We start from the raw sequence: 23,623 nt of genomic DNA, 5'->3' as shown, positions 1-23,623 counted from the left end.
TGTGTGTGTGTGGAATGGACATAAAAGGCACAGTGTGGGGAAGGACGTTAAAAAGGGAATGGGCAAGCAGAGAGAAGCTGGACACGGCGTGGGACTGAGGGAGCAATACTGACTCTGAACTATTCCTGAGAGCCAAACTGTGCAGAACAAGGACTGGAGAGTCCCAGGTCCCCTGCAAAGGAATCCTTTCTCGCAGAACCTCAAGTTAGAGAATAGAACATTCCCTTTCCCTCACTTCTAGAGGATAAAACCCAGGGATATGCCCGAAAAGAACCGTTAATGTATATTACAGACCCCAAACCCTTGCGGAGTAAGAACAGATGTGCAAACGTTCCATTGTTTCCGGCTACTGAAACGTTTGCACATCAGGAATAGGAGCGGGCAAGGAGTATTGGGTGGTGAGAAGCCCCCTTATTCGCCAACGATTCCAGAAATGCACTGCTTGAAACCGTTTAAGCGGAAACACTGGACCTTTATAGAACAGAACGACCCTCTTTGCTAGGGCTCTCTTGAACGCCTCCCATCTCGGTGGAGAGAAGAGAAGCCCTTTCCTCAGCTTCCAGACGCCCCGACTTAGTTTGAAAGACCCTCCTCCACCCCTTTTGCTATATCCATACAGAATTCTTCCCATCCTTGCTGTTAGAACTGCCTTTCTCCGAGCTGGCTTTGGGCTTCGCGCCCTGTTTCTCCTGGGCAGTGTTGGCTCGGTTCTGCTCTGCCACGGTCCCCCCGGACTCCGGGCTGCTGGTTCTGGACGGCTGGGTATTTGCCTGAGTGTTGTAGCTCTGGAAGGCGATATCCAGTTGCTCCTGCGCCACCCGCAAGTGTTTATGGAGCGAAGACAAGTCCGGTGGGATGTTCTCGTCGGGGCTGGTGCACTGCTGCTCCTGAGCCACGTTGGCCAAGTTCTGCTCGTGAGCCATCAGGCTGTTGGGAACCTTGGCCTGCTTGTCCGATTTCACCACCAAATTGTATTCCGGAGGGCAGGAGATGTTCTTCGGGTAGGCAGCGTAATTGTAAGGGGGCTGCCGGAAACTGTGGATTTTTCGCTCCCGGATGGCGTCTCGGATGGTCCCAACGCCCAGGTGGCACATCTCGGCCACGTTGAGCAGCAGGCAAAGGCAGCTGACCACGTACATGACCAGCAGGAAGATGGTCTTCTCCGTCGGCCTCGACACGAAGCAGTCGACGTCGTGAGGGCAAGGGACTCGGTTGCAGAGATAATACGGCCTGACTTCGAAGCCGTAGAGCATGTACTGGCCTATCAGGAAACAAACTTCGAAGGTGGCTCTGGTGAGAAGCTGGAAGACATAAATTTTCATCAAGCCCTCCTCTTGGATATGTCTCCTGCCATCGTGTTTCTGCTGCTCCTTCTTGTTCTCCTTGGCTTTGGCTTTCTCGTCAGCCTCAGCAATGTCGTCGCCTATCATGGGCTCTTCCTCCTCTGCTCCCAAGGGGTCTTCTAAATTCCGGACAGCCTGCCAGTTCAAGGCAAACTGCTTTTTCTTCTTGAAGCTCCGGAACCTCTTATGTTCTTCTTCAGTGGACCGGGCGATCCTGTGGATAGCGTAGCCCAAGTAGATAACAGAAGGCGTCGAGATCATGATGATTTGGAAGACCCAGAACCGGACATGGGACAGCGGCGCGAAGGCGTCGTAACAAACATTGTCGCAGCCGGGCTGCTTGGTGTTGCAGGTGAACTTGCTCTGCTCATCCGAGTAGATAGACTCGCCTCCAACGGCCGTGAGGACAATCCGGAAGACGATCAGGACGGTGAGCCAGACCTTCCCCACGAAGGTGGAGTGATTGTGAATTTCTTCTAGCAGGCGCGTTAGGAAGCTCCAGCTCATGTTGGTCATAGGGGCTATTCATTTATAACCTGAAACGAAACAGAAAGACGGACTGAAAACACAGCCAAGGGACGTCTGCCTCTCGGGAGAGTCGCTACTCGGTCTGGGGTTTGTGATAGCCACAAGCCCCCAAATAATCACCACTCCATCACCACCGTCGCAACCACACAGTAAACCAAACCATGCATCATTAGAAACCTAAGATTAAGTTATGTAAATTGCAGACTGTCAACTGAAGACAGTTGTGATCCCACCTATACCAAAAAATTTCTGAGTAGCACCATGAATGTATTGTTAAGCTTTGTTGTTTTTGAACTGTAACGTCAAACTGTGTTTTAACTGATCGTTAGCTGCTCTGAGTCCACTTGCAGAGAGGGCAGGATAAAAAACCGAATGAATGAATGAATGAATGAATATTGTGTGCATCGCCACAGATTTTTCTCCTTTTGCATTGTTTATTCAGCTCCCCCTAGCCAGCTGGGAAGGGGTCATGTCGCAGCAGTAAAGTTCAGAGAAGGATGTCCCAGATTCAGTTCAGCATCTTCAGGTAAAAGGATCAGGCAGTGAGGACATAAGAGAAGCCATGTTGGACCAGGCCAGTGGCCCAGCCAGTCCAACACACTGTGTCACACAGTGGCCAAAACCCAGGGGCCATCATGAAGTCCACCAGTGGGGCCAGAACTCTAGAAGCTCTCCCTCCATTGCCCCCCAAGCACCAAGAAGACAGAACATCACTTTCTCAGACACAAGAGAAGCCATGTTGGACCAGGCCAGTGGCCCATCCAGTCCAACACTCTGTGTCACATAAAAACATAAGAGAAGCCATGTTGGACCAGGCCAGTGGCCCATCCAGTCCAACTCTCTGTGTCACATAAAAACATAAGAGAAGACATGTTGGACCAGGCCAGTGGCCCATCCAGTCCAACTCTCTGTGTCACATAAGAACATAAGAGAAGCCATGTTGGACCAGGCCAGTGGCCTATCCAGTCCAACACTCCGTGTCACATCAGAACATAAGAGAAGCAATGTTGGATCAGGCCAGTGGCCCATCCAGTCCAACTCTCTGTGTCACATAAGAACATAAGAGAAGCCATGTTGGACCAGGCCAGTGGCCTATCCAGTCCAACACTCCGTGTCACATCAGAACATAAGAGAAGACATGTTGGACCAGGCCAGTGGCCCATCCAGTCCAACTCTCTGTGTCACATAAGAACATAAGAGAAGCCATGTTGGACCAGGCCAGTGGCCTATCCAGTCCAACACTCTGTGTCACACAGTGCCCAAAACCCAGGGGCCATCATGAAGTCCACCAGTGGGGCCAGAACTCTAGAAGCTCTCCCACCATTGCCCCCCAAGCACCAAGAAGACAGAACATCACTTTACCGACACAAGAGAAGCCATGTTGGATCAGATCAGTGGCCCATCCAATCCAACACTCTGTGTCTCACAGTGGCCAAAACCCAGCTGCCCTAACAGAGCTGCTATAAAAGCATTTCGGACCCATATAAATCAAGTCTTACCCAGGTTATAAAAGCCATATATGGTATAAAAGCAGTTGAAAGGTGATATAAGATCTCTTTGGGACAGGATAGGAGACAGAGTGGAAGAGCGTCTGCTGTGCTACCCCTTCTGGGCTGTGAGGCTCCGATCTCCATGCCTGTTGATTTTGGAAGAGGCTCCCAACGAGTGCGGTGGGATTTTCTTACAAGAACTGTGTAATGGAGCTAGCGGTAAAGAGTCTGATTTGCACGCAGGAGGTCCCAGGTGCTTGCTGAGAACTATAGCCGTGGCTCGGCGGTAGAGCATCTGCTTGACATGCAGAAGGCCCCAGGTTCGATCCCCGGCATCTCCAGTTCCAAAAGATCAGGTTGGAGGTGATGTGGAAGACCTCCGCCTGACACTCTGGAGAGCTGCTGCCAGTCTGAGTAGACAACGGGAACCGTGTTAGACCAAGCGCCTGATTCGGCGTTAGGCAGCTACACCCGTTCGTGTGCTTGTACTCTTAAGCGGTACAGCCGGGCCTCTTTTTGAGCATCGGTTCACAGGACCAGAGCTCCAGAACTTTTAAATTTTATTGTGCTCTCTCTTTCCTTCCTTCCGTATGAAGGATGTATTTGGGGAGGGGGGGAAGAAAGGAAGAAAAGAAGAAGGGAGGGAGGAGAGGGACGGAGTAGTGGAAAGAAAGCAACGTTAACTTTAAATGCGTTCTCCAAGCTGCTGGCTGTCTTGGCGAAGTGGTTTAAAGAGACAGAACATTTTTTCCCGAGCTGGCTGACTGGGCAATGGGGGCTTCAAGAGCCACACAATATATGTGAAAGAGCTCCTGAGCCATAGTTTGGCCACCCCCCCGACATATAACCTTTCCACAGCCAAAAAAAAGTCAGATTGGGTTGGGTCCTTCCATCCTTTGCCTTTGGGTAAGAACTGATTAAGCTCAGTTGGAGGGAAAGGGGACGCAAAATGGTGGCGCTCAGATCGCTAGCCTGCGCCATGGCGGTCTCTGTGATCTAATTCACGGAAGGGTTCCAAATATGATTCAAGACTTATGCAACGAGAAATATAAGGGCGGCATTGTCTAGATGATGACTCAGGCGCGCTAGCTGCCTTACTCAACACGGCCATTTATTTGCGCTCCTCTTCTTTGGCCCAGAGGGGCTAAAACAATGTTGTCTTTTTAGGATGGAACAACATGTGACGCAGGGAGCCCCGTGATCCAACTCCCCGCATTTGTTTCTCGAGCGAAATGCAGGCCCTGTTTTTGTCCTCCTCTGTGAGTACAAAGGGACTTAGAACAGGGGTGCCCAAACTGCAGCTCGGAAGCCACATGCGGCTCTTCCACACATACTGTGCGGCTCTCAAAGCCCCCGCCGCCCCATTGGCTGGCTTGGAGAAGGCATTTCTCTCTTTAAATCACTTCTTCAAGCCAAGCCAGCAAGCAGCTTGGAGAATGCATTTAAAGTTAAAGTTGCTTGCTTTCCCCCTCCCTCCCCTTCCTTCCTTCCTTACTCCCTCCCATCTTGCAGCTCTTAAACATCTGATGTTCATTCCTCGCAGTTCTCAAACATCTGACTTTTTCCTTCCTTCCTTCCTTCCTTCCTTCCTTCCTTCCTTCCTTCCTTCCTTCCTTCCTTCCTTCCTTCCTTCCTTCCTTCCTTCCTTCCTTCCTTCCTTCCTTCCTTCCTTCCCCCCTCCCTCCCATTTTGCGGCTCTTAAACATCTGACTTCATTCCTCGCAGTTCCCAAACATCTGAATTTTTTCCTTCCTTCCTTCCTTCCTTCCTTCCTTCCTTCCTTCCTTCCTTCCTTCCTTCCTTCCTTCCTTCCTTCCTTCCTTCCTTCCTTCCTTCCTTCCTTCCTTCCTTCCTTCCTTCCTTCCTTCCTCCCTCCCTCCCTCCCTCCCTCCCTCCCTCCCCTTTCTTCCTTCCTCACTCCCTCCCATCTTGCGGCTCTTAAAAATCTGACATTCATTTCTTGCAGTTCTCAAACAACTGACTCCTTCCTTCCTCCCTTCCTTCCTTCCTCCCTCCTACTCTCAAACATCTAATGCTCACGTCTTGCAGTTCTCAAACATCTGACATTTATTCTATGCGGCTTTTATGTTGAGCAAGTTTGGCCACCCCTGGCTTAGAACAATTTGTGGGATTTGCTCACACAACAGGCCTGGGGAAACAGGGCTCAGCTTTCTCCATTGGAGATGCTTGAGATTTGACTGTTCTTATTAGAATGAGATGGATCTGTGACTGGGCCTCTTTGATAAAGATTAGGAAATGGTGGAATAGTTGACAGCGCCATCAGAGGCTTCAGTGTGAGTCCATACCTACATGAAGATGTGACATTGACAAGGCATGACTCTAAACGGACACAAAGCATCTTTCTATGGGTTTTTGGAACGGCACAAGCACTTTGGATGGAGCCGTAGCATAGGCACTGAGAACTGAGGCCTTCCCCATAGAAGAACATCAGAAGAGCCGTGCTGGATCAGATTAATGAAGGTCCATCTAGTCCAGCCTCCTGTCTCACACAGTGGCCAACCAGTTCCTCTGGACGTCCAACAACAGGGCAGGGAGGCTGAGGCCTTCCCCTTAAAAAAACATCAGAAGAGCCCTGCTGGATCAGACCAGTGAGGGTCCATCTAGTCCAGCCTCCTGTCTCACAGTGGCCAGTCAGTTCCTCTGGAGGGCCAACAACAGAGCAGAGAGGCTGAGGCCATCCCCTGAGAAGAACATCAGAAGAGCCCTGCTGGATCAGACTAATGAAGGTCCATCTAGTCCAGCCTCCTGTCTCATACAGTGGCTAACCAGTTCCTCTGGAGGTCCAACAACAGGGCAGGGAGGCTGAGGCCTTCCCCTTAAAAAAACATCAGAAGAGCCCTGCTGGATCAGACCAGTGAGGGTCCATCTAGTCCAGCCTCCTGCCTCACACAGTGGCCAACCAGTTCCTCTGGAGGGCCAACAACAGGGCAGAGAGGCCGAGGCCTTCCCCTGAGAAGAACCTCAGAAGAGCCCTGCTGGATCAGACTAATGAAGGTCCATCTAGTCCAGCCTCCTGTCTCACACAGTGGCCAACCAGTTCCTCTGGAGGGCCAACAACAGGGCAGAGAGACTTGAGGCCTTCCCCTGAGAAGAACATCAGAAGAGCCCTGTTGGATCAGACTAATGAAGGTCCATCTAGTCCAGCCTCCTGTCTCACACAGTGGCCAACCAGTTCCTCTGGACGTCCAACAACAGGGCAGGGAGGCTGAGGCCTTCCCCTTAAAAAAACATCAGAAGAGCCCTGTTGGATCAGACCAGTGAGGGTCCATCTAGTCCAGCCTCCAGTCTCACACAGTGGCCAACCAGTTCCTCTGGAGGGCCAACAACAGAGCAGAGAGGCTGAGGCCATCCCCTGAGAAGAACATCAGAAGAGCCCTGCTGGATCAGACTAATGAAGGTCCATCTAGTCCAGCCTCCTGTCTCATACAGTGGCTAACCAGTTCCTCTGGAGGTCCAACAACAGGGCAGGGAGGCTGAGGCCTTCCCCTTAAAAAAACATCAGAAGAGCCCTGCTGGATCAGACCAGTGAGGGTCCATCTAGTCCAGCCTCCTGTCTCACACAGTGGCCAACCAGTTCCTCTGGAGGGCCAACAACAGGGCAGAGAGGCTGCGGCCTTCTCCTGAGAAGAACATCAGAAGAGCCCTGCTGGATCAGCCTAATTAAGGTCCATCTAGTCCAGCCTCCTGTCTCACACAGTGGCCAACCAGTACCTCTGGAGGGCAAACAACAGGGCAGAGAGGCCGAGGCCTTCCCCTGAGAAGAACATCAGAAGAGATGTGCTGGCTCAGACGAGTGAGGGTCCATCTAGTCCAGCCTCCTGCCTCACACAGCGGCCAACCAGTTCCTCTGGAAGTCCAACAACAGGGCAGGGAGGCCGAGGCCTTCCCCTGATGTTGCCTCCTGGCTCTGGGATTCCGAGTTTTAGTGCCTCTGAGTGTGGAGGTTCCACTCAGTCACCATGGTCAGCAACCACTGACAGCCTTATCGACCATGAGTCTAACTAATTCCATTTTAAAGCTGTTTCTTCCGGTGGCCCTCGCTTCACCCTCTGGCAGCGAATTCCACATTTCAATCACTCTCTGTGTAAAGCAGGATTCCCTTTTACTTGTCCTGAACTTACTGCCCATCAACTTTATTGGATCCCCACAAGTTCTAGTCTTTGGGGAGAAGGAGGAAAGCCTCCCCTGTCTACTCATTCTAGTCCACGTGTACTTTTATGAACCCTTTATCCTCTCCCTCCTCAGCTGTCTCTCTTCTAAATCAAAAAGCCCCAAAGGTAGTAACCAGGCAGACGAGAGCCACGCCTTCACCTCTGGCCACATGCCCCAGAGATTGCATGGCAGGAGCTGCTCTGACACAGAGAAGAGCACGTCTGTGTGAAAAGGGGGCTTTGTTTCCAAAAGGAAGCCTTCAGGGAGGGGTTTCTCCTCCCTCTGCCCAAAGACTAGACGATCACAACTGCCACATGATTCCCCCTTCTTTGCAGGAAAGGAAAGGAAAGGTCCCCTGTGCAAGCACCAGTCGTTTCCAACTCTGGGGTGACGTTGCTTTCGCATAGGGTTGCCAATCCCCAGGTGAGGGCAGGGGATTCCCCGGTTTGGAGGCCCTCCCCCCACTTCAGGGTCGTCAGAAAGCGGGGGGAGGGAAGGGAAACGTCTGCTGGGAACTCTGTTATTCCCTATGGAGATTTATTCCCATAGAAAATTGTGCAGAAGTGATCTGCGGGTATCTGGGGCTCTGGGGGGCAGTTTTTTGGGGTAGAGGCACCAAATTTTCAGTATAGCATCTAGTGCCTCTCCCCAAAATACCTCCCAAGTTTCCAAATGATTGGACCAGGGGGTCCAATTCTATGAGCCCCAAAAGAAGGTGCCCCTATCCTTCATTATTTCCTATGGAAGGAAGGCACTGAAAAGGTGTGCCGTCCCTTTAAATGTGATGGCCAGAACTCCCTTTGGAGTTCAATTATGCTTGTCACAGCCGTGATCTTGGCTCCACCCCTAATGTCTCCTGGCTCCACCCCCAAAGTCCCCAGATATTTCTTGAATTGGCAACCCTACTTTTGCAACGTTTTCACAGCAGACTTTTTACGGGGTGGTTTAGCATTGCCTTCCCCAGTCCTCTACGCTTCCCCCCCCAGCAAGCTGGGGACTCATTTGATCGACCTCGGAAGGATGGAAGGCTGAGTCAACCTGAGCCGGCGACCTGAACCAGCTTCCGCTGGGATCGAATTCAGGTCGTGAGCAGAGCTTAGGACTGCAGTACTGCAGCTTTAACACTCTGCGCCACGGGGCTTCTTGCCTTCTTTGCAGGCGAACTGACAAAAAAGCAGGCCGGGCTTCAGAGGGAAGGGTGAACAGCATTTGCAGGTAGTTAAGCAATTCGTACTTCAGTTCGGCTGCCTTTCTCCTGCTCTATCCCACTGAACAGGGATGTCAAACTCATTTGTTACGAGGACCGGATCTGACATAAATTGAGGCTTTGTTGGGTCGGGCTGGGCCACATGTGTACCTATTAAAAATTAAGTAGCAGAGAAAGAAACTTTTTAAATGACACAGACAAACATGAATAAAGATATTTTTTTAAAAAAAAAAACTTAAAACATGCTTAAAACATTAGCACTTGTTGGTCTTAAAGGTGCTTTTTCTTTGCATTTCTCCCATGGGATCCAGGGAACTGGGCAAAGGAAGCTCTGGCTCTCTTCTTCCTGCCCCAGGGGACTAGGGGGGGGGAGGAGCCTCAGCCAATGGAGAAAACAGAGGCTTTGCTCTGTAGCTCCTATGCAACTGAGCAAGCCTGGCAAAGCGAGCCGAGACGCAGAAGGAAGCAAGAGAAAGGGAGAAGGAAGCAGACAAGAACCAGTTGCTCAGGGGCCTGATAGGAGCCCTCGGGGGGCCTGATTCAGCCCCCGGGGCCACATGTTTGACACCCCTGCCATAGAATCCTAGTTGGAAGGGACCTCTGGGCTCATCTAGTCCAACCCTCTGCACAATGCAGGAAACTCACAGGAAGCCCACCACGATATACTGATTCTGCATGAAAAAATGCATATTACAACGGATCTCCTCCACTCCTGTTATCCAGCTTGTCAAGTTCCTCTTCTGAAGGCCTGCTGTCTGATCTTTGGCCTTCAGAGGTGAGGCAGGGGACAACCAAAGACAGGCCTTTTTATTTCCGGTGGTGACACCCAACCTTGTCCCAGCCAATGTTCCCGCTAAGCTGCAGAGTCTTGTGAGTAAAAATTCTACTTTGTGAGCCACTGGCATTAATTGGGGTGCTCTTGGGGCCATTTCTCCTGACCTAAGACAAAAAAAATGCGTGAGCTGGAGGCTAAAAACCTGTGAGCTAGCTCACGCTAACTCAGCTTGGAGGGAACACCACTCCCCAACTAATAGAACACAGCGGACGGTGCTCTCTTTCTCATGTGGATCTGTCTAGATATCCATCTGGCTTTTTTCCCAGGGTGAGAGAGAATCTTGCCCAGTGTCGACCATGGTCAAATGGGGATTTGAACCCGGATCTCCCAGTTCCTAGCCTGACCCTTAATCCACTATGCCACACTGTCTCTTGGACACATGAAGCTGCCTTCTACTGAATCGAACCCTTGGTCCATCAAGGTCAGAATTGTCTACTCAGACTGTGAAATGTTCTCCAGGGTCTCAGGCAGAGGTCTTTCACATCACCTGGGGATTCCGGGGTTTGAACCTGGGACCTTCTGCATGCCAAGCAGATGTTCTACAACTGAGCCACCTCCATTCTCCTAGACACGATATACTGACATATCTATATGAACATATGAAGCTGCCTTCTACTGAATCAGACCCTTGGTCCATCAAAGTCAGTATTGTCTTCTCAGACTGGCAGCGGCTCTCCAGGGTCTCAAGCTGAGGATTTTCATGCCTACTTGCCTGGACCCTTTTTGGAGATGCCAGGGATTGAACCTGGGACCTTCTGCTTACCAAGCAGATGCTCTACCACTGAGCCACCGTCCCTCCCCTCCTCCATACGCTCTCTTTGTTCAGAGATAGGGATTTTAATTGTCTGTCCCTAGTCAACCACTGTGCCTGGGATGTCCCTGTTTTTGCCTGCGAGTTGGACAAAGGGAATGACTTTTTAGCATGAATTCCCAACACAGTCATCTTTCAAGTCTTGCTCCTTCCACAAGACAGTTCTGAAACTCCAGTTCATTGCAGGGGTGACTGAACCTGCTTAATATAAGAGCCATGTAGAATAAACGTCAGATGTTTGAGAGACACGAGACAAGGAAGAGAGGGAGGGAAGGGCGGAAGGAGGGAGGGAAGAAAGATCTTTCTTGTGCTTTCTTTCCATCCATCTGCATGTTTTGCAAAGGCATAAGAACATAAGAGAAGCCATGTTGCATCAGGCCAATGGCCCATCCCGTCCAACACTCTGTGTCACATAAGAACTTAAGAGAAGCCATATTGGATCAGGCCAATGGCCCATCCAGTCCAACACTCTGTCTCACATAGTGGTCAAAAACCCCAAGTGCCATCAGGAGGTCCACCAGTGGGGCTAGAAGCTCTCTCACTGTGCCCCCATCCCAAGCACCAAGAATACAGAGCATCACTGCTCCAGACAGAGAGTTCCAACAATACTAATAGCCACTGATGGGCCTCTGCTCCATATTTTTATCTAAACCCCTCTTGTAGGTGGCTATGCTTGTAGCCGCCACCACCTCCTGTGGCAGTGAATTCCATGTGTTAATCACCCTTTGGGTGAAGAAGTACTTCCTTTTATCAGTTCTAACCCGCCTGCCCAGCAATTTCATAGAGCGTCCATGAGTTCTCATATTGTGGGAAAGGGAGAAAAGTACTTCTTTCTCTACCTTCTGTATCCTAGGCATAATCTTGCAAACCTCTATCATGTCACCCCGCAGTCAATATTTCTCCAAGCTAAAGAGCCCCAAGCGTTTTAACCTTTCTTCATAGAAGAAGAAGATATTGGATTTATATCCTGCCCTTCACTCCAAAGAGTCTCAGAGCGGCTCACATTCTCCTTTACCTTCCTCCCTCACAACAGACACCCTGTGAGGTGGGTGGGGCTGAGAGGACTCTCACAGCAGCTGCCCTTTCAAGGACAACCTCTGCCAGAGCTCTGGCTGACCCAAGGACATTCCAGCAGGTGCAAGTGGAGGAGTGGGGAATCAAACCTGGTTCTCCCAGATAAGAGTCCGCACACTTAACCACTACACCAAACTGTTCCAACCCATGAATCATTCTAGTTGCCCTTTTCTGCACTTTCCCCAATGCTATAATGTCTTTTTTTGAGGTGCGGTGACCAGTACTCCAAATGAGGCCGCACCATCGATTTATACAGTGGCATTATTAGGCAGGCTCACTTAAAAAGCTGCACGCTTGCCGATCGACGAGCTCAGTTGTGGGAAAGATGGCTGGCATCTGATGTGGTGGAAGAGCATCTGATGTGGTCAAGAAGGGTGCGCTTGTATGAAAATGCAGTGGGTTTAACAACTGGTTGCTTTCTGAGGTTAGCCCCCTCAGCTGCAGAGCTCGAAGGGGGCAGCCTGCTTTGGCGGTCTGAACTCCATGGCTCATGGCTCTGTTCCCCCTGCCTACCACAAAAGTGGGGCATAATGGGAGAGAATGTGCTTCCATCCCTCTCCCCCCCCGCCCCTCTCTGCAAGACCCCTGAGCATGATGCTCCGATAGAAAGCGGCCCACAGTCCATGGAAGGTTAGGGTGGAATCAGATCTTCTCAGTCTTTAAGAGGCCCCAAGACTCCTGATTGACTTTTGCTCCAAAAAATACGATTTCTTAGCACGCAGTCATCCCCACAAATGGGCCTGTTTGAGAGCGAAGAAAGTAACTTGCGCTCTAGGAAAGAGAGATGCAGGAGAAAGGTTTGTGTGCGGAGAGAGGTTAGGTGAGCCAATGGACCCCGAGCAACTGGATTAGGGCTATCTTTCCCCCACCACCACCACCCTCCCGCCCAAATGGTGAACCATAGAGTTCCCATAGAAGAGGAACTTCCCATACAGAGATCAGAAATGTGTACTGGCTTGAAAGAACATTTTTAAAAACATCCCCCCTCCCCCACTTAGGCATATCCCCACACACCCCGGCCAAAAAAAATCCACATTTCTTCCAAATCACAATGTGCCCTACAAGCAGAAGTGAGCAAAGGAAGAACAGGATAGGAACACACTACTCACAGAGACATGCTGTACCTGAGATCCTTTGCCAGTTGAGCGCTCCCGAGCAAACTTTTCCACAAGCGGTGCCGTTTCAGGCAGGGGCGGGGTGAGATATATAGCCCCATCAAAAGTGACGTCTCGTCCCAAAAAACAGCTTAGGAAGGAGCTCTTTTAGCAAACTTTTAAACGCTTCCTGCCGGACTCCGCCTTTCGGATAACCTACCCCCCCCCACACCTCCTAGAGGCATCCAGGCATCAGCTAGCAGCAGCAAAATCCAGATTTGCTGTCCCGGAGAAAAGCATTCAAACAAAGGCTTCCTACAAACACATTAAAGAATCCCAGGTTCCCTATGAACACATTAAAGAATCCCAGCTCTCATTCTCACTTCCGTTGAATGTACCCTCAGTGGAAAAAGCTGACTAGGCAAGGAATTTAAAAAAAAAAAAAAAAGGCAAGCAAAAGACACCACCTCGGACTTCCCTTAAAAATCCTTCTGCCTAACGTTGGGAGGAAGTTAAGACTGTCGGCAACAGTTTCAGAACAGCAAAAGCATTACTAATGGAAAACATCTGGGACACGCATGGCCAGAGCTCCGGCTGGAAAGCTTTGGGAGGAAAGCAAGAAAAGACCCTCAACCACCCGCAGCAGCCGAAGCTGTATCTGAGCTGAAAGTTTCGATCGAAGTTTTATTCTTTCCAAAAGCCCTTGTGAGATATTTACGGCTGGGATGCCTGACATTGTAGGTATTGCAGCAGGGCCCATTTCGGCAAGCAAAGGAATCTATGAGACATATAAAGCTGCCTTATACTGAATCAGACCCTCGGTCCATCAAAGTCGGTAATGTCTACTCAGACTGGCAGCGGCTCTCCAGGTTCTCAAGCTGAGGTTTTTCACACCTACTTGCCTGGACCCTTTTTTAGTTGGAGATGCCGGGGATTGAACCTGGGACCTTCTGCTTACCAAGCAGATGCTCTACCACTGAGCCACAGCCCCATTCATGGCTCTCCAGGGTCTCAAGCAGAGGTTTTTCATGCCTACTTGCCTGGACCCTTTTTTGTTGGAGATGCCGGGGATTGAACCTGGGACCTTCTGCTTCCCAAGCAGATGCTCTACCACTGAGCCACAGCCCCATTCATGGCTCTCCAGTGTCTCAAACTGAGGTTTTTCATGCCTACTTGCCTGGACCCTTTTTAGTTGGAGATGCCGGGGATTGAACCTGGGACCTTCTGCTTACCAAGCAGAAGCTCTACCACTGAGCCACAGCCCCATTCATGGCTCTTCAGGGTCTCAAGCTGAGGTTTTTCACGCCTACTTTCCTGGACCTTTTTTAGTTGGAGATGCTGGGGATTGAACCTGGGACCTTCTGCTTACCAAGCAGATGCTCTACCACTGAGCCACCATCCCCCCCGCGACAAAACAGTCCCAGGTCACGACAGCTACGTTGCTGTCGGTGGCCCGTTGCTTTGTGCAATCTGGAAAAATTTTCCCCACTCCCTCTTGGTTGTTGTTGGGGGTTAGGGTTGCCAAATCCAGGTTGGGAAACTCGCAGAGATTTGTGAAGTGCAGCCTGGGGAGGAGAGGAACCTCTGTGGGGTATAGTGCCTTAGAGACCTCCCTCCAAAGCACCCACTTTCTCCAGGGGAACTGATCTCTGTAGTCTGGAGATGAGCTATAACAGGGGTGGCCAAACTTGCTTAACGTGACAGCCACACAGAGTAAAAGTCAGATGTCTGAGAGCTGCAAGATATGAATTAGAACGCTACAGATGGAGGCGGGGAACAGAGCTACAGAGAAGACAGCAAAGTACACGCCCCCTGGCCCTATGCAAAGCTGCATGCTGATAATGACTATGAGTAGTCGCAGGACTGTTCCTGAGCACGAGCCAGCCAGGAATCAGGAATACTTTGAGGCAGCCATGTCTGAAGTAGCCTATAGATATCTAGCCACTGATTGAGAACCTAGAAAGAGCCACTGAACAATGAAAGGCAGTACATGACCATAACAAAGTGCCATCAAGTCACAGCTGACTTCTGGCAACCCTTGTGAGTCTTTTCTGGATTCTCATTTTCCTGGTTTGTAAGTTCCTCTCTCTTAGGTGGGGGGTGGGGGTGGGGCTACACCAGTTTATGTCTGGGAAATATCCCTGCAGATTTAAACTGCACGTTTTTAAGCTCGACATACACCAGTATAACACTAAATCGACCACTAGAGGGAGCAAAACATGAGTGGAACAGAACCTCTCCACCCCACCATAAGGAACATGAACTTACAAGCAAGGGAGGGAAGAATGCAGAAAAACCCAAAGAGTTTTCAAGGCAGAGATGAGCAGAGGCCGTTTGGCATCTCATGTTTCCGCACAGCAGCCCCGAACTTCCTTGAAGGTCTCTCATCCAAGCACTGACCAAGGCTGACCTTACTTAGCTTCCAGCTTCTGACAAGCTCAGTCTAATTTGGACGATTTCGGCTCCAATGAAGTTCAAATGAAATCCACCCAACGGACCATATATAAAATCTACTGGGGTTTTCAGGATGCATTTGCATTTATATATATGCAATGAAATTGCTGAGCAGTCGGGGTAGAACGGATAAAAGGAAGTCCTTCTTCATCCAGAGGGTGATTAACCCGTGAAATTCACTGCCACAGGAGGTGGTGGCGGCTACAAGCATAGCCAGCTTCAAGAGGGAATTGGGTAAACATATGGAGCAGACGTCCATCAGCAGCTATTAACCACAAGGTATAGATGGAACTCTCTGTCTGAGGCAAGTGATGCTCTGTATTTTTGGTGCTGGGGGGGGCAGTGGGAGGGCTTCTAGTGTCCTGGCCCAACTAGTGACTCTCCTGATGGCACCTGGTTTGTTGGCCACTGAGTGACACAGAGTGTTGGATGGGATGGGCCATTGGCCTGATCCAACGTGGCTTCTCTTATGTTCTTATGTGACACAGAATGTTAGACTGGATGGACCATTGGCCTGATCCAACGTGGCTTCTCTTATGTTCTTACGTGACACAGAGTGTTGGAGTGGAGGGGCCATTGGCCTGATCCAACATGGCTTCTCTTATGTTGTTATGTGACACAGAGTGTTGGACTTGATGGGTCATTGGCCTGATCCAACATGGCTTCTCTTATGTTCTTATGTGACACCGAGTGTTGGACTGGATGGGCCATTGGCCTGATCCAACATGGCTTCTCTTATGTTATGTGACACAGAGTGTTGGACTGGATGGACCATTGGCCTGATCCAACGTGGCTTCTCTTATGTTCTTATGTGACACAGAGTGTTGGAGTGGAGGGGCCATTGGCCTGATCCAACATGGCTTCTCTTATGTTGTTATGTGACACAGAGTGTTGGACTTGATGGGTCATTGGCCTGATCCAACATGGCTTCTCTTATGTTCTTATGTGACACCGAGTGTTGGACTGGATGGGCCACTGGCCTGATCCAACATGCCTTCTCTTATATTCTTACATTCCACTTCTCCTCCCCATCGGGACTCAAAGTGGCTTAGGACATAGTTCTTCCGTCCTCTACTTTCTGACAACAACCCTGCACAGCAGACTAGGCTGAGAGTTTGCTACGGGCCCAAGTTCACCAGGAGTTTTGGCATTAATGGGATTTCAGAGAAGAGTTGAGATCCAGCCTGGGAGACGTCACGGACTGCTAGGAATGGCACCGGGGCAAATACACAAAGACGAGAATGAATGCACGGAAGAGAGGAAGCCATGACCACAGAGAGGCCCATTTTTAAACAAAGAAATGCAGACAAAAGATTTCAGCAGGGAAAGAGATGGCAGGATGTCCGGGTAGGCAGATAAGAAGACAGGGAATACATGCTCATTGTTTCAACCGATGGCGACGGCCGTTTCAGATAGGAAGAAAAGAAGCCCTGACGCCCCGGGGGAGACTCTCCATCTGGCAGTGCTGACAGACAGGGGCACAGAAAAACGTATCATTCCAGTGGGGCAGTGCTGGCAGTCCATCGCTGCAAAAACAAGCAGAAGTTTCAAGGCACTTTAATGGCTTCACACAGTTTGATTCCTACAGAAGTGGCCAAACTTGCTTAACGTAAGAGCTGCACAGAATAAACGTTCGACGTTTTGAGACCCGAACAAATATTACACACCTCTTTATTTCAAATCTTAAAGCCTTCTTTGCACAGAAAGATAAAATACGTATGTATCCACTTTACAACACAACCGTGCTAGAAGGAGAATTAAAAAAAAAAAAACCAAAAGCTGGGAATAGCAGTCCCCATAAGACCAGCATAGGGAAAGGTTAGGGAATAATTGTTGGCACCAGTGGGAGAAGGAAACGCACATGCACCATACAAATCACTGAATTTATGTTCCGGAAATACCCCTTAAGCTCCTGGTGTTGGTGGGGTGGGTGATGGTTATTGTGTATGATGAATGTTTGTATTATTGTTTGTTTATTAGTTGTATTCGTTTGTGAAATTGGTCAATAAATTTTGTTTTTTGTTAAAAAAAACAAAAACAAATCACTGACCACCGTTTGCATCATTATGCATCTCACTTTGTCTGGACAGCTCCTACAAGAGCTATATAACTAAGGGGGAGCCTTGTGCCCCCTCCGTCCTTCCTTCCAGTGGCTTCCTCGGCTCTTGTGCTCTCTTTCCCCACTCTAGGTCTCCAGGTGACCTCTGGGTTGGAGGAGAAAAGCTTGCAAGGTTGCCTATTTCCCCCTTCTTCCCCGCTTCCCACACTGCAGAAATTGTTGCCTATCTGCGGCGTCAGCACTCAGAGGCTTGACTGCAGTCCCAAGGCTAAGCACACTTCCTCGAGAGTAAGCCTGCATCAAGTTCCACCTTGATCTCTGGGAGCCACACAATGTGTGTGAAAGAGCCACAGTTCGACCGCTCCTCGATTCCAGTATCAACTTTTGCCCCGACTGAAACCTACCAGAAGGTACACTGGAACTGAAACGATGTCAGGGATTTGAAACGAAATGAAGCTGTGTCAGAACCTCAGAGGTGCTCACAGGCTAGGAAATGTTGGGGACTACACAACCGGACTACACAACCTGATCCTCTTCCATTTTGGAGTTCCAAGTTTTGCACAAAGTGCCAGGAATGACGGGAACTCAGCCACGTGGCGCAGCAGAAGTGGCATCGGTTCTCACAAGGACCTGCTTCCATCTTCGTCCGCAGAGGGCACAGTTTGCCTTTCTCTTCCGGAGAGACCCAACCCTCTTCCCAAGGCAAGCAACAATCTGACCCTGGAAAGCAGCCGGATTGCTAGCAACTGGAGTTTCATTGGCTTGGCCACAGGAGTGACATTTGCAGCTACAGATAATTACAAAGGGCTGGCTGTGTCAGTCAGTTATACCAAACGAAACCAAAGTGCAGAAAAGGGCAACTAGAATGATTACAGGTGTGGAACACTTTCCCTATGAAGAAAAATTAAAACGTTTGGAGCTCTTTAGCTTGGAGAAACGTCGACTGAGGGGTGACGCGATAGAGGTTGACAAGATTATGCATGGGATGGAGAAAGTAGAGAAAGAAGTCCTTTTCTCCCTTTCTCACAATACAAGAACTCGTGGGCATTCAATGAAATTGCTGAGCAGTCGGGTTAGAATGGATAAAAGGAAGTACTTCTTCACCCAAAGGGTGATTAACATGTGGAATTCACTGCCACAGCAGGTGGTGGCGACTACAAGCATAGCCAGCTTCAAGAGGGGATTGGATAAAAATATGGAGCAGAGATCCATCAGTGGCTATTAGCCACAGTGTGTGTGTGTGTGTGTGTGTATACATATATATAAATTTTTGGCCACTGTGTGATAGAGTGTTGGACGGGATGGGCCATTGGCCTGATCCAACATGGCTTCGCTTATGTTCTTCTGTGACACAGTGTTGGACTGGATGGGCCATTGCCCTGATCCAACATAGCTTCTTTTATGTTCTTATGTGGCACAGAGTGTTGGACTGGATGGGCCAATTGGCCTGATCCAACAGAAGAAGAAGATAGAAGAAGATATTGGATTTATATCTCGCCCTCCACTCCGAAGAGTCTCAGAGCGGCTCACAATCTCCTTTACCTTCCTCCCCCACAACAAACACCCTGTGAGGTGGGTAGGGCTAGAAGGGGCTCTCACAGCAGCTGCCCTTTCAGGGACAACCTCTGCCAGAGCTATGGCTGACCCAAGGCCATTCCAGCAGGTGCAAGTGGAGGAGTGGGGAATCAAACCTGGTTCTCCCAGATAAGAGTCCGCTCACTTAACCACTACACCAGGGCTTCTCTTATGTTCTTATGTGACACAGAGTGTTGGACTGGATGGGCCATTGGCCTGATCCAACAGGGCTTCTCTTGTGTTCTTATGTGACACAGAGTGTTGGACTGGATGGGCCACTGGCCTGATCCAACAGGGCTTCTCTTGTGTTCTTATGTGACACAGAGTGTTGGACTGGATGGGCCACTGGCCTGATCCAACAGGGCTTCTCTTGTGTTCTTATGGGACACAGAGTGTTGGACTGGATGAGCCATTGGCCTGATCCAACATGGCTTCTCTTATGTTCTTATGTTCAAAGTCCAGTGGTATCTTAAAGGCTCACAATTCATACTGAAAGCTCATATTGAAATATTTTGCCTTCCTCTGGGCATAGAGGAGAAGTCATAGACAGCTTCAGGAGGGGATTGGATAAACATCTGGAGCAGAGGTCCATCAGTGGCTATTAGCCACAGCGTATTGTTGTAACTCTCCATCTTGGGCAGTGATGCTCTGTAGTCTTGGTGCTTGGGGGACAACAGTGGAAGGCCTTCTAGAGCAGCAGAACCCAACCTTTTTGGCAATAGGGACAGGTTTTGTGGAGGACAGTTTTTCCACGGACCAGGTGGTGGGGGGCATGGTTTTGGGATGATACAATTGCACACTTTATTTTGGTGGGGTGGTTAAGTGTGTAGACTCTTATCTGGGAGAACTGGGTTTTATTTCTCACTCCTCCACTTGCAGTTGCTGGAATGGCCTTGGGTCAGTCATAGCTCTGGCAGAGTTGTCCTTGAAAGGGTAATTTCTGGGGACAGCTCTCTCAGCCCCACCCACCTCACAGGGTGTCTGTTGTGGGGGAGGAAGATAAAGGAGATTGTGAGCCACTCTGAGATTTGGAGTGGCGGGCAGGATATAAATCCAATATCATATCATTATTAATTACTACTACTACATTGTAATATATAATGAAATAATTATACAACTCACAAACTGGTTGCTAACAGGCCACGGACTGGTACCAGTCCACGGCCCAGGGGTTGGGGACACCTGTTCTAAAGTTCTGAGTCTGCTGGTGGATCTCCTGATGGGCCCCTGGTTTTGGCCACTGTGTGACACAGAGTGTTGGACTGAATGGGTCATTGGGCTGAACCAACATGACTTCTCTTATGGCCTTATGTCTGGAGCAGTGATGCTCTGTCTTCTTGGTGCTTGGGAGGGCAACAGGAGGAGGGCTTTTGGAATTCTGACCTTGCTGGTGGACTTTCTGGTGGCATCTGGGTTTTTGGCCACCGTGTGGCACAGAGCGTTGGCCTGGATAGGTCATTAGCCTGATTCCAGCAGAGGTTCTCTTATGTTATTATACTATCTTTTGTTATTTGGGTAGCTGTGAATTTCCTGCATTGTGCAGGGGGCTGGACTAGATGGCCCACAGGATCCCTTTCCGGCTCTGTTTCCAAACGTTAAGTCTGGTCTCTTCCTTTCTTTGATGGCTGCACTCAGGGTCATCCTCCGTATTGCAGGGTTCTAAAAATGGATTTTTAGGCAGCAGCTCAGTGCTGGAAGGAATCTCTGTGTCTGACTTGAACGACTTCCTGAACTTGCCGCTTCCTGGAAGACCAGACATCGTCTTGGGCCGCTCCCTTCTCAAACACAAAAGCGTCTCCACCAGATGCGGGCGCTTGAAGGGCCATGGCATGGTTAGTGTGTGCAAAATTCCTTGGACACGATCCAACCGAAGCCCTGTCATGTGCCGGAGCTCCTGAAAAGAAAAAGAGCCAGGCCTTTTTTTTGTTGCAGGAACTCCTTTACGTATTAGGCCACACCCCACTGATGTAGCCAATTCTCCTGGAGCTTACAGGGCTCTTAGTACTGGGCCCATTGTGGGCTCTTGGAGGCCTGGCTACATCAGGGGTGTGTGGCCTAATATGCAAAGGAGCACCTGCTACAAAACAAGGCCTGAAAGTGGGAGATCTCCAGGCCCCACCTGGAGATTGGCAAGCCTAGAAAGAAGCCTTCTTTTGAGGGAAAATGCCTCTGCTAGCAAAATTGATTCATCATGTAGGGTTACATAAGAACATAAGATAAGCCATGTTGGATCAGGCTAATGGCCCATCCAGCCCAACACTCTGTGTCACATAAGAACATAAGAGAAGCCATGTTGGATCAGGCCAATGGCCCATCCAGTCCAACACTCTGTGTCACATAAGAACATAAGAGAAGCCATGTTGGATCAGGCCAATGGCCCATCCAGCCCAACACTCCGTGTCACACAGGGCCAAAAAAATGATAGATTAGATAGACAGACAGACAGATAAACAGACAGACACTGTGGCTAATAGCCACTGATGGACCTCTGCTCCATATTTTTATCTAACCCCCTCTTGAAGCTGCCTATGCTTGTAGCCGCCACCACCTCCTGTGGCAGTGAATTCCACATGTTAATCACCCTTTGGGTGAAGAAGTACCTCCTTTTATCCGTTCTAACCCGACTGCTCAGCAATTTCATCGAATGCCCACAAGTTCTTGTATTGTGAGAAAGGAAGAAAAGTACTTCTTTCTCTACTTTCTCCATCCCATGCATTATCTTGTAAACCTCTATCATGTCACCCTGCAGTCGACGTTTCTCCAAGCTAAAGAGCCCCAAGCGTTTCAACCTTTCTTCATAGGGAAGGTGTTCCAAACCATTAATCATTCTAGTTGCCCTTTCCTGAACTTTCTCCAATGCTATAATATCCTTTTTGAGGTGCGGCGACCAGAACTGCACACAGTACTCCAAATGAGACCCCACCATCGATTTATACAGGGGCATTAAGATACTGGCTGATTTGTTTTCAAGTCCCTTCCTAATAATTCCCAGCATGACATAGGCCTTTTTTATTGCAATCACACCCTGTCTTGACATTTTCAGTGAGTTATCTACCATGACCCCAAGATCTCTCTCCAAATTCCTGCTTGCCCGATCCAATCACTGCCTCCCTGCTGGTTCAAATGATCCAACGATGTCCTTTTTAAATTGCAATTGCACCCTGTTGCCACCTCTGGGTTGGGAAATTCTTGGAGACTTAGGGGGTGGAGCCCAGGAAGAGTGGAGTTTGGGGAGGGGAGGGGCCTTAGAATGGTACAATAACAGAGAGTCCACCCTCCAAAGCAGCCATTTTCTCCATGGGGGACTGATCTCTGTAACCTGGAGACCTGTTGGAATCCCTGGAGATCTCCAGCCACCACCTGGAGACTTGCAACACTACATCCATGGATTGCAGACCGTCTCTTTCTCTCTCCGTTCTTTTGGAAACCTCTGCCAAAACATAAAAAATGCATCTTTGTGTTTTGGCAGAGGCTTATATATATAAAACTACCCACTCCCAAGGAAGTTTATCACCATAACTGGATGAAGAACCACAAAATATATAACGTTTCAGGTACTTGTATACAGAGCAGTGCAAAACAGCTGGGAAGCCACAGAGGACGGGACAAATATTTGGTCTCCAGAGCAGCTAACCGCACACTGCAGGGAGAAACACAGAAGTCAAACCAGATAAACACCAATTAGATAGGGAAGGCTAGACGGTCAGCAAGATTTTAGACAGGGAGGGTGCGCCGAGACTTGAGAAGCGGTCAGACTCTACCCCTGCTCAGTAAGGGTCAGCGCAGGGTTGCCAACCTTGGGTTGGGAAATCCCTGGAGATCTGGGGGAGGGGATCTCCGTGTCCTGCAGGGAGGTTGGCAACTATATTTGTTAGGCATCTCTACCTTAAGTCTAACCCAGGCACCAGGTGACTTGGGTAAGCAAGAGTTCTGCAGGCCGCTATTAGGCTGTGAGAGCTCTGAATTTGACTTAAGCTTTCCTGGTTTCACTGCCAAGGGAGATGGCGGTGGCAACAAGCATAGCCAGCTTCAAGAGGGGATTGGATAAGCATATGGAGCAGAGGTCCATCAGTGGCTCTTAGCCACAGTGTATTGATGGAACTCTCTGTCTTGGGTAGTGATGCTCGGTATTCGTGGTGCTTGGGAGGGGCAACTGTATGAGGGCTTCTGATGTCAAGGCCCCACTGATGGACCTCCTGATGGTGCCTGTTTTTTTTGGGCCACTGTGTAACACACAGTGTTGGACTGGATGGGCCATTGGCCTGATCCAACATGGCTTCTCTCATGTTCTTATGTCTGGGGCAATGATGCTCTGTATTCGTGGTGCTTGGGAGGGGCAACTGTATGAGGGCTTCTGGTATCCTGGCCCCACTGATGGACCTCCTGATGGCACCTGGGTTTTTTTGGCCACTGTGTGACACAGAGTGTTGGACTGGATGGGCCACTGGCCTGATCCAACATGGCTCCTCTTATGTTCTTATGTGACTCAGAGTGTTGGACTGGATGGGCCATTGGCCTGATCCAACATGGCTTCTCTTCTGTTCTTATGTTTCTAGGGGAAACTATCTAATGGCAGAAAGAGGAGACAGAATCAAGGCAACCAATTTATTTCACTCTCAGATACTTCTGCTTGGAGCTAGGCAGGCCCCACCTTCTCAACCACACCCCTTCAATCCCAAGATCTACCCCTACCATCTCCACCCTGTTTAATGGTTGTCATCCCCCAGGTGGGGCCTGAAGACCTGGAATCACAACTGATTTCCACACTACAGAGATCAGGTTCTCGGGGGGGGGGGTATGGAAACAGCAGGCGAATTCTATGGCCTTATACCCCACTAAGGTCCCTAACATCCCCAGGAATCATCCCCAAATCTCCAGGTATTTCCCAAAGTAAAGTTGACAACCCTGCACCCTGCCTTAGGTTATTTGTAACCCCTGGGGCCAGAGCTTACACACACACACACACACACACACACACAC

General features: G+C 49.7%; 1 protein-coding gene across 3 annotated transcripts in view; it reads right to left on the bottom strand.

Annotated features, from left to right (window-relative positions):
* Window positions 1-451: 451 nt before the first annotated feature.
* The window catches only part of GJC2 (gap junction protein gamma 2), a 109,911-nt gene continuing 86,739 nt past the window's right edge, over window positions 452-23,623 (bottom strand). For all 3 annotated transcript variants that reach the window (XM_060248105.1, XM_060248106.1, XM_060248107.1), the window contains exon 2: window positions 452-1,879. In XM_060248105.1, coding sequence (XP_060104088.1) covers window positions 606-1,859 — 1,254 coding nt within the window. In that variant the 5' untranslated portion in view covers window positions 1,860-1,879 and the 3' untranslated portion in view covers window positions 452-605. The remainder of the gene's footprint in view (window positions 1,880-23,623) is intronic.

Source organism: Heteronotia binoei, chromosome 10, assembly GCF_032191835.1.
Source record: "Heteronotia binoei isolate CCM8104 ecotype False Entrance Well chromosome 10, APGP_CSIRO_Hbin_v1, whole genome shotgun sequence".
Lineage (NCBI taxonomy): Eukaryota > Metazoa > Chordata > Lepidosauria > Squamata > Gekkonidae > Heteronotia > Heteronotia binoei.
Note: the sequence above shows the minus strand (reverse complement) of the source record. Positions and strands in the feature narration are given on the sequence as shown.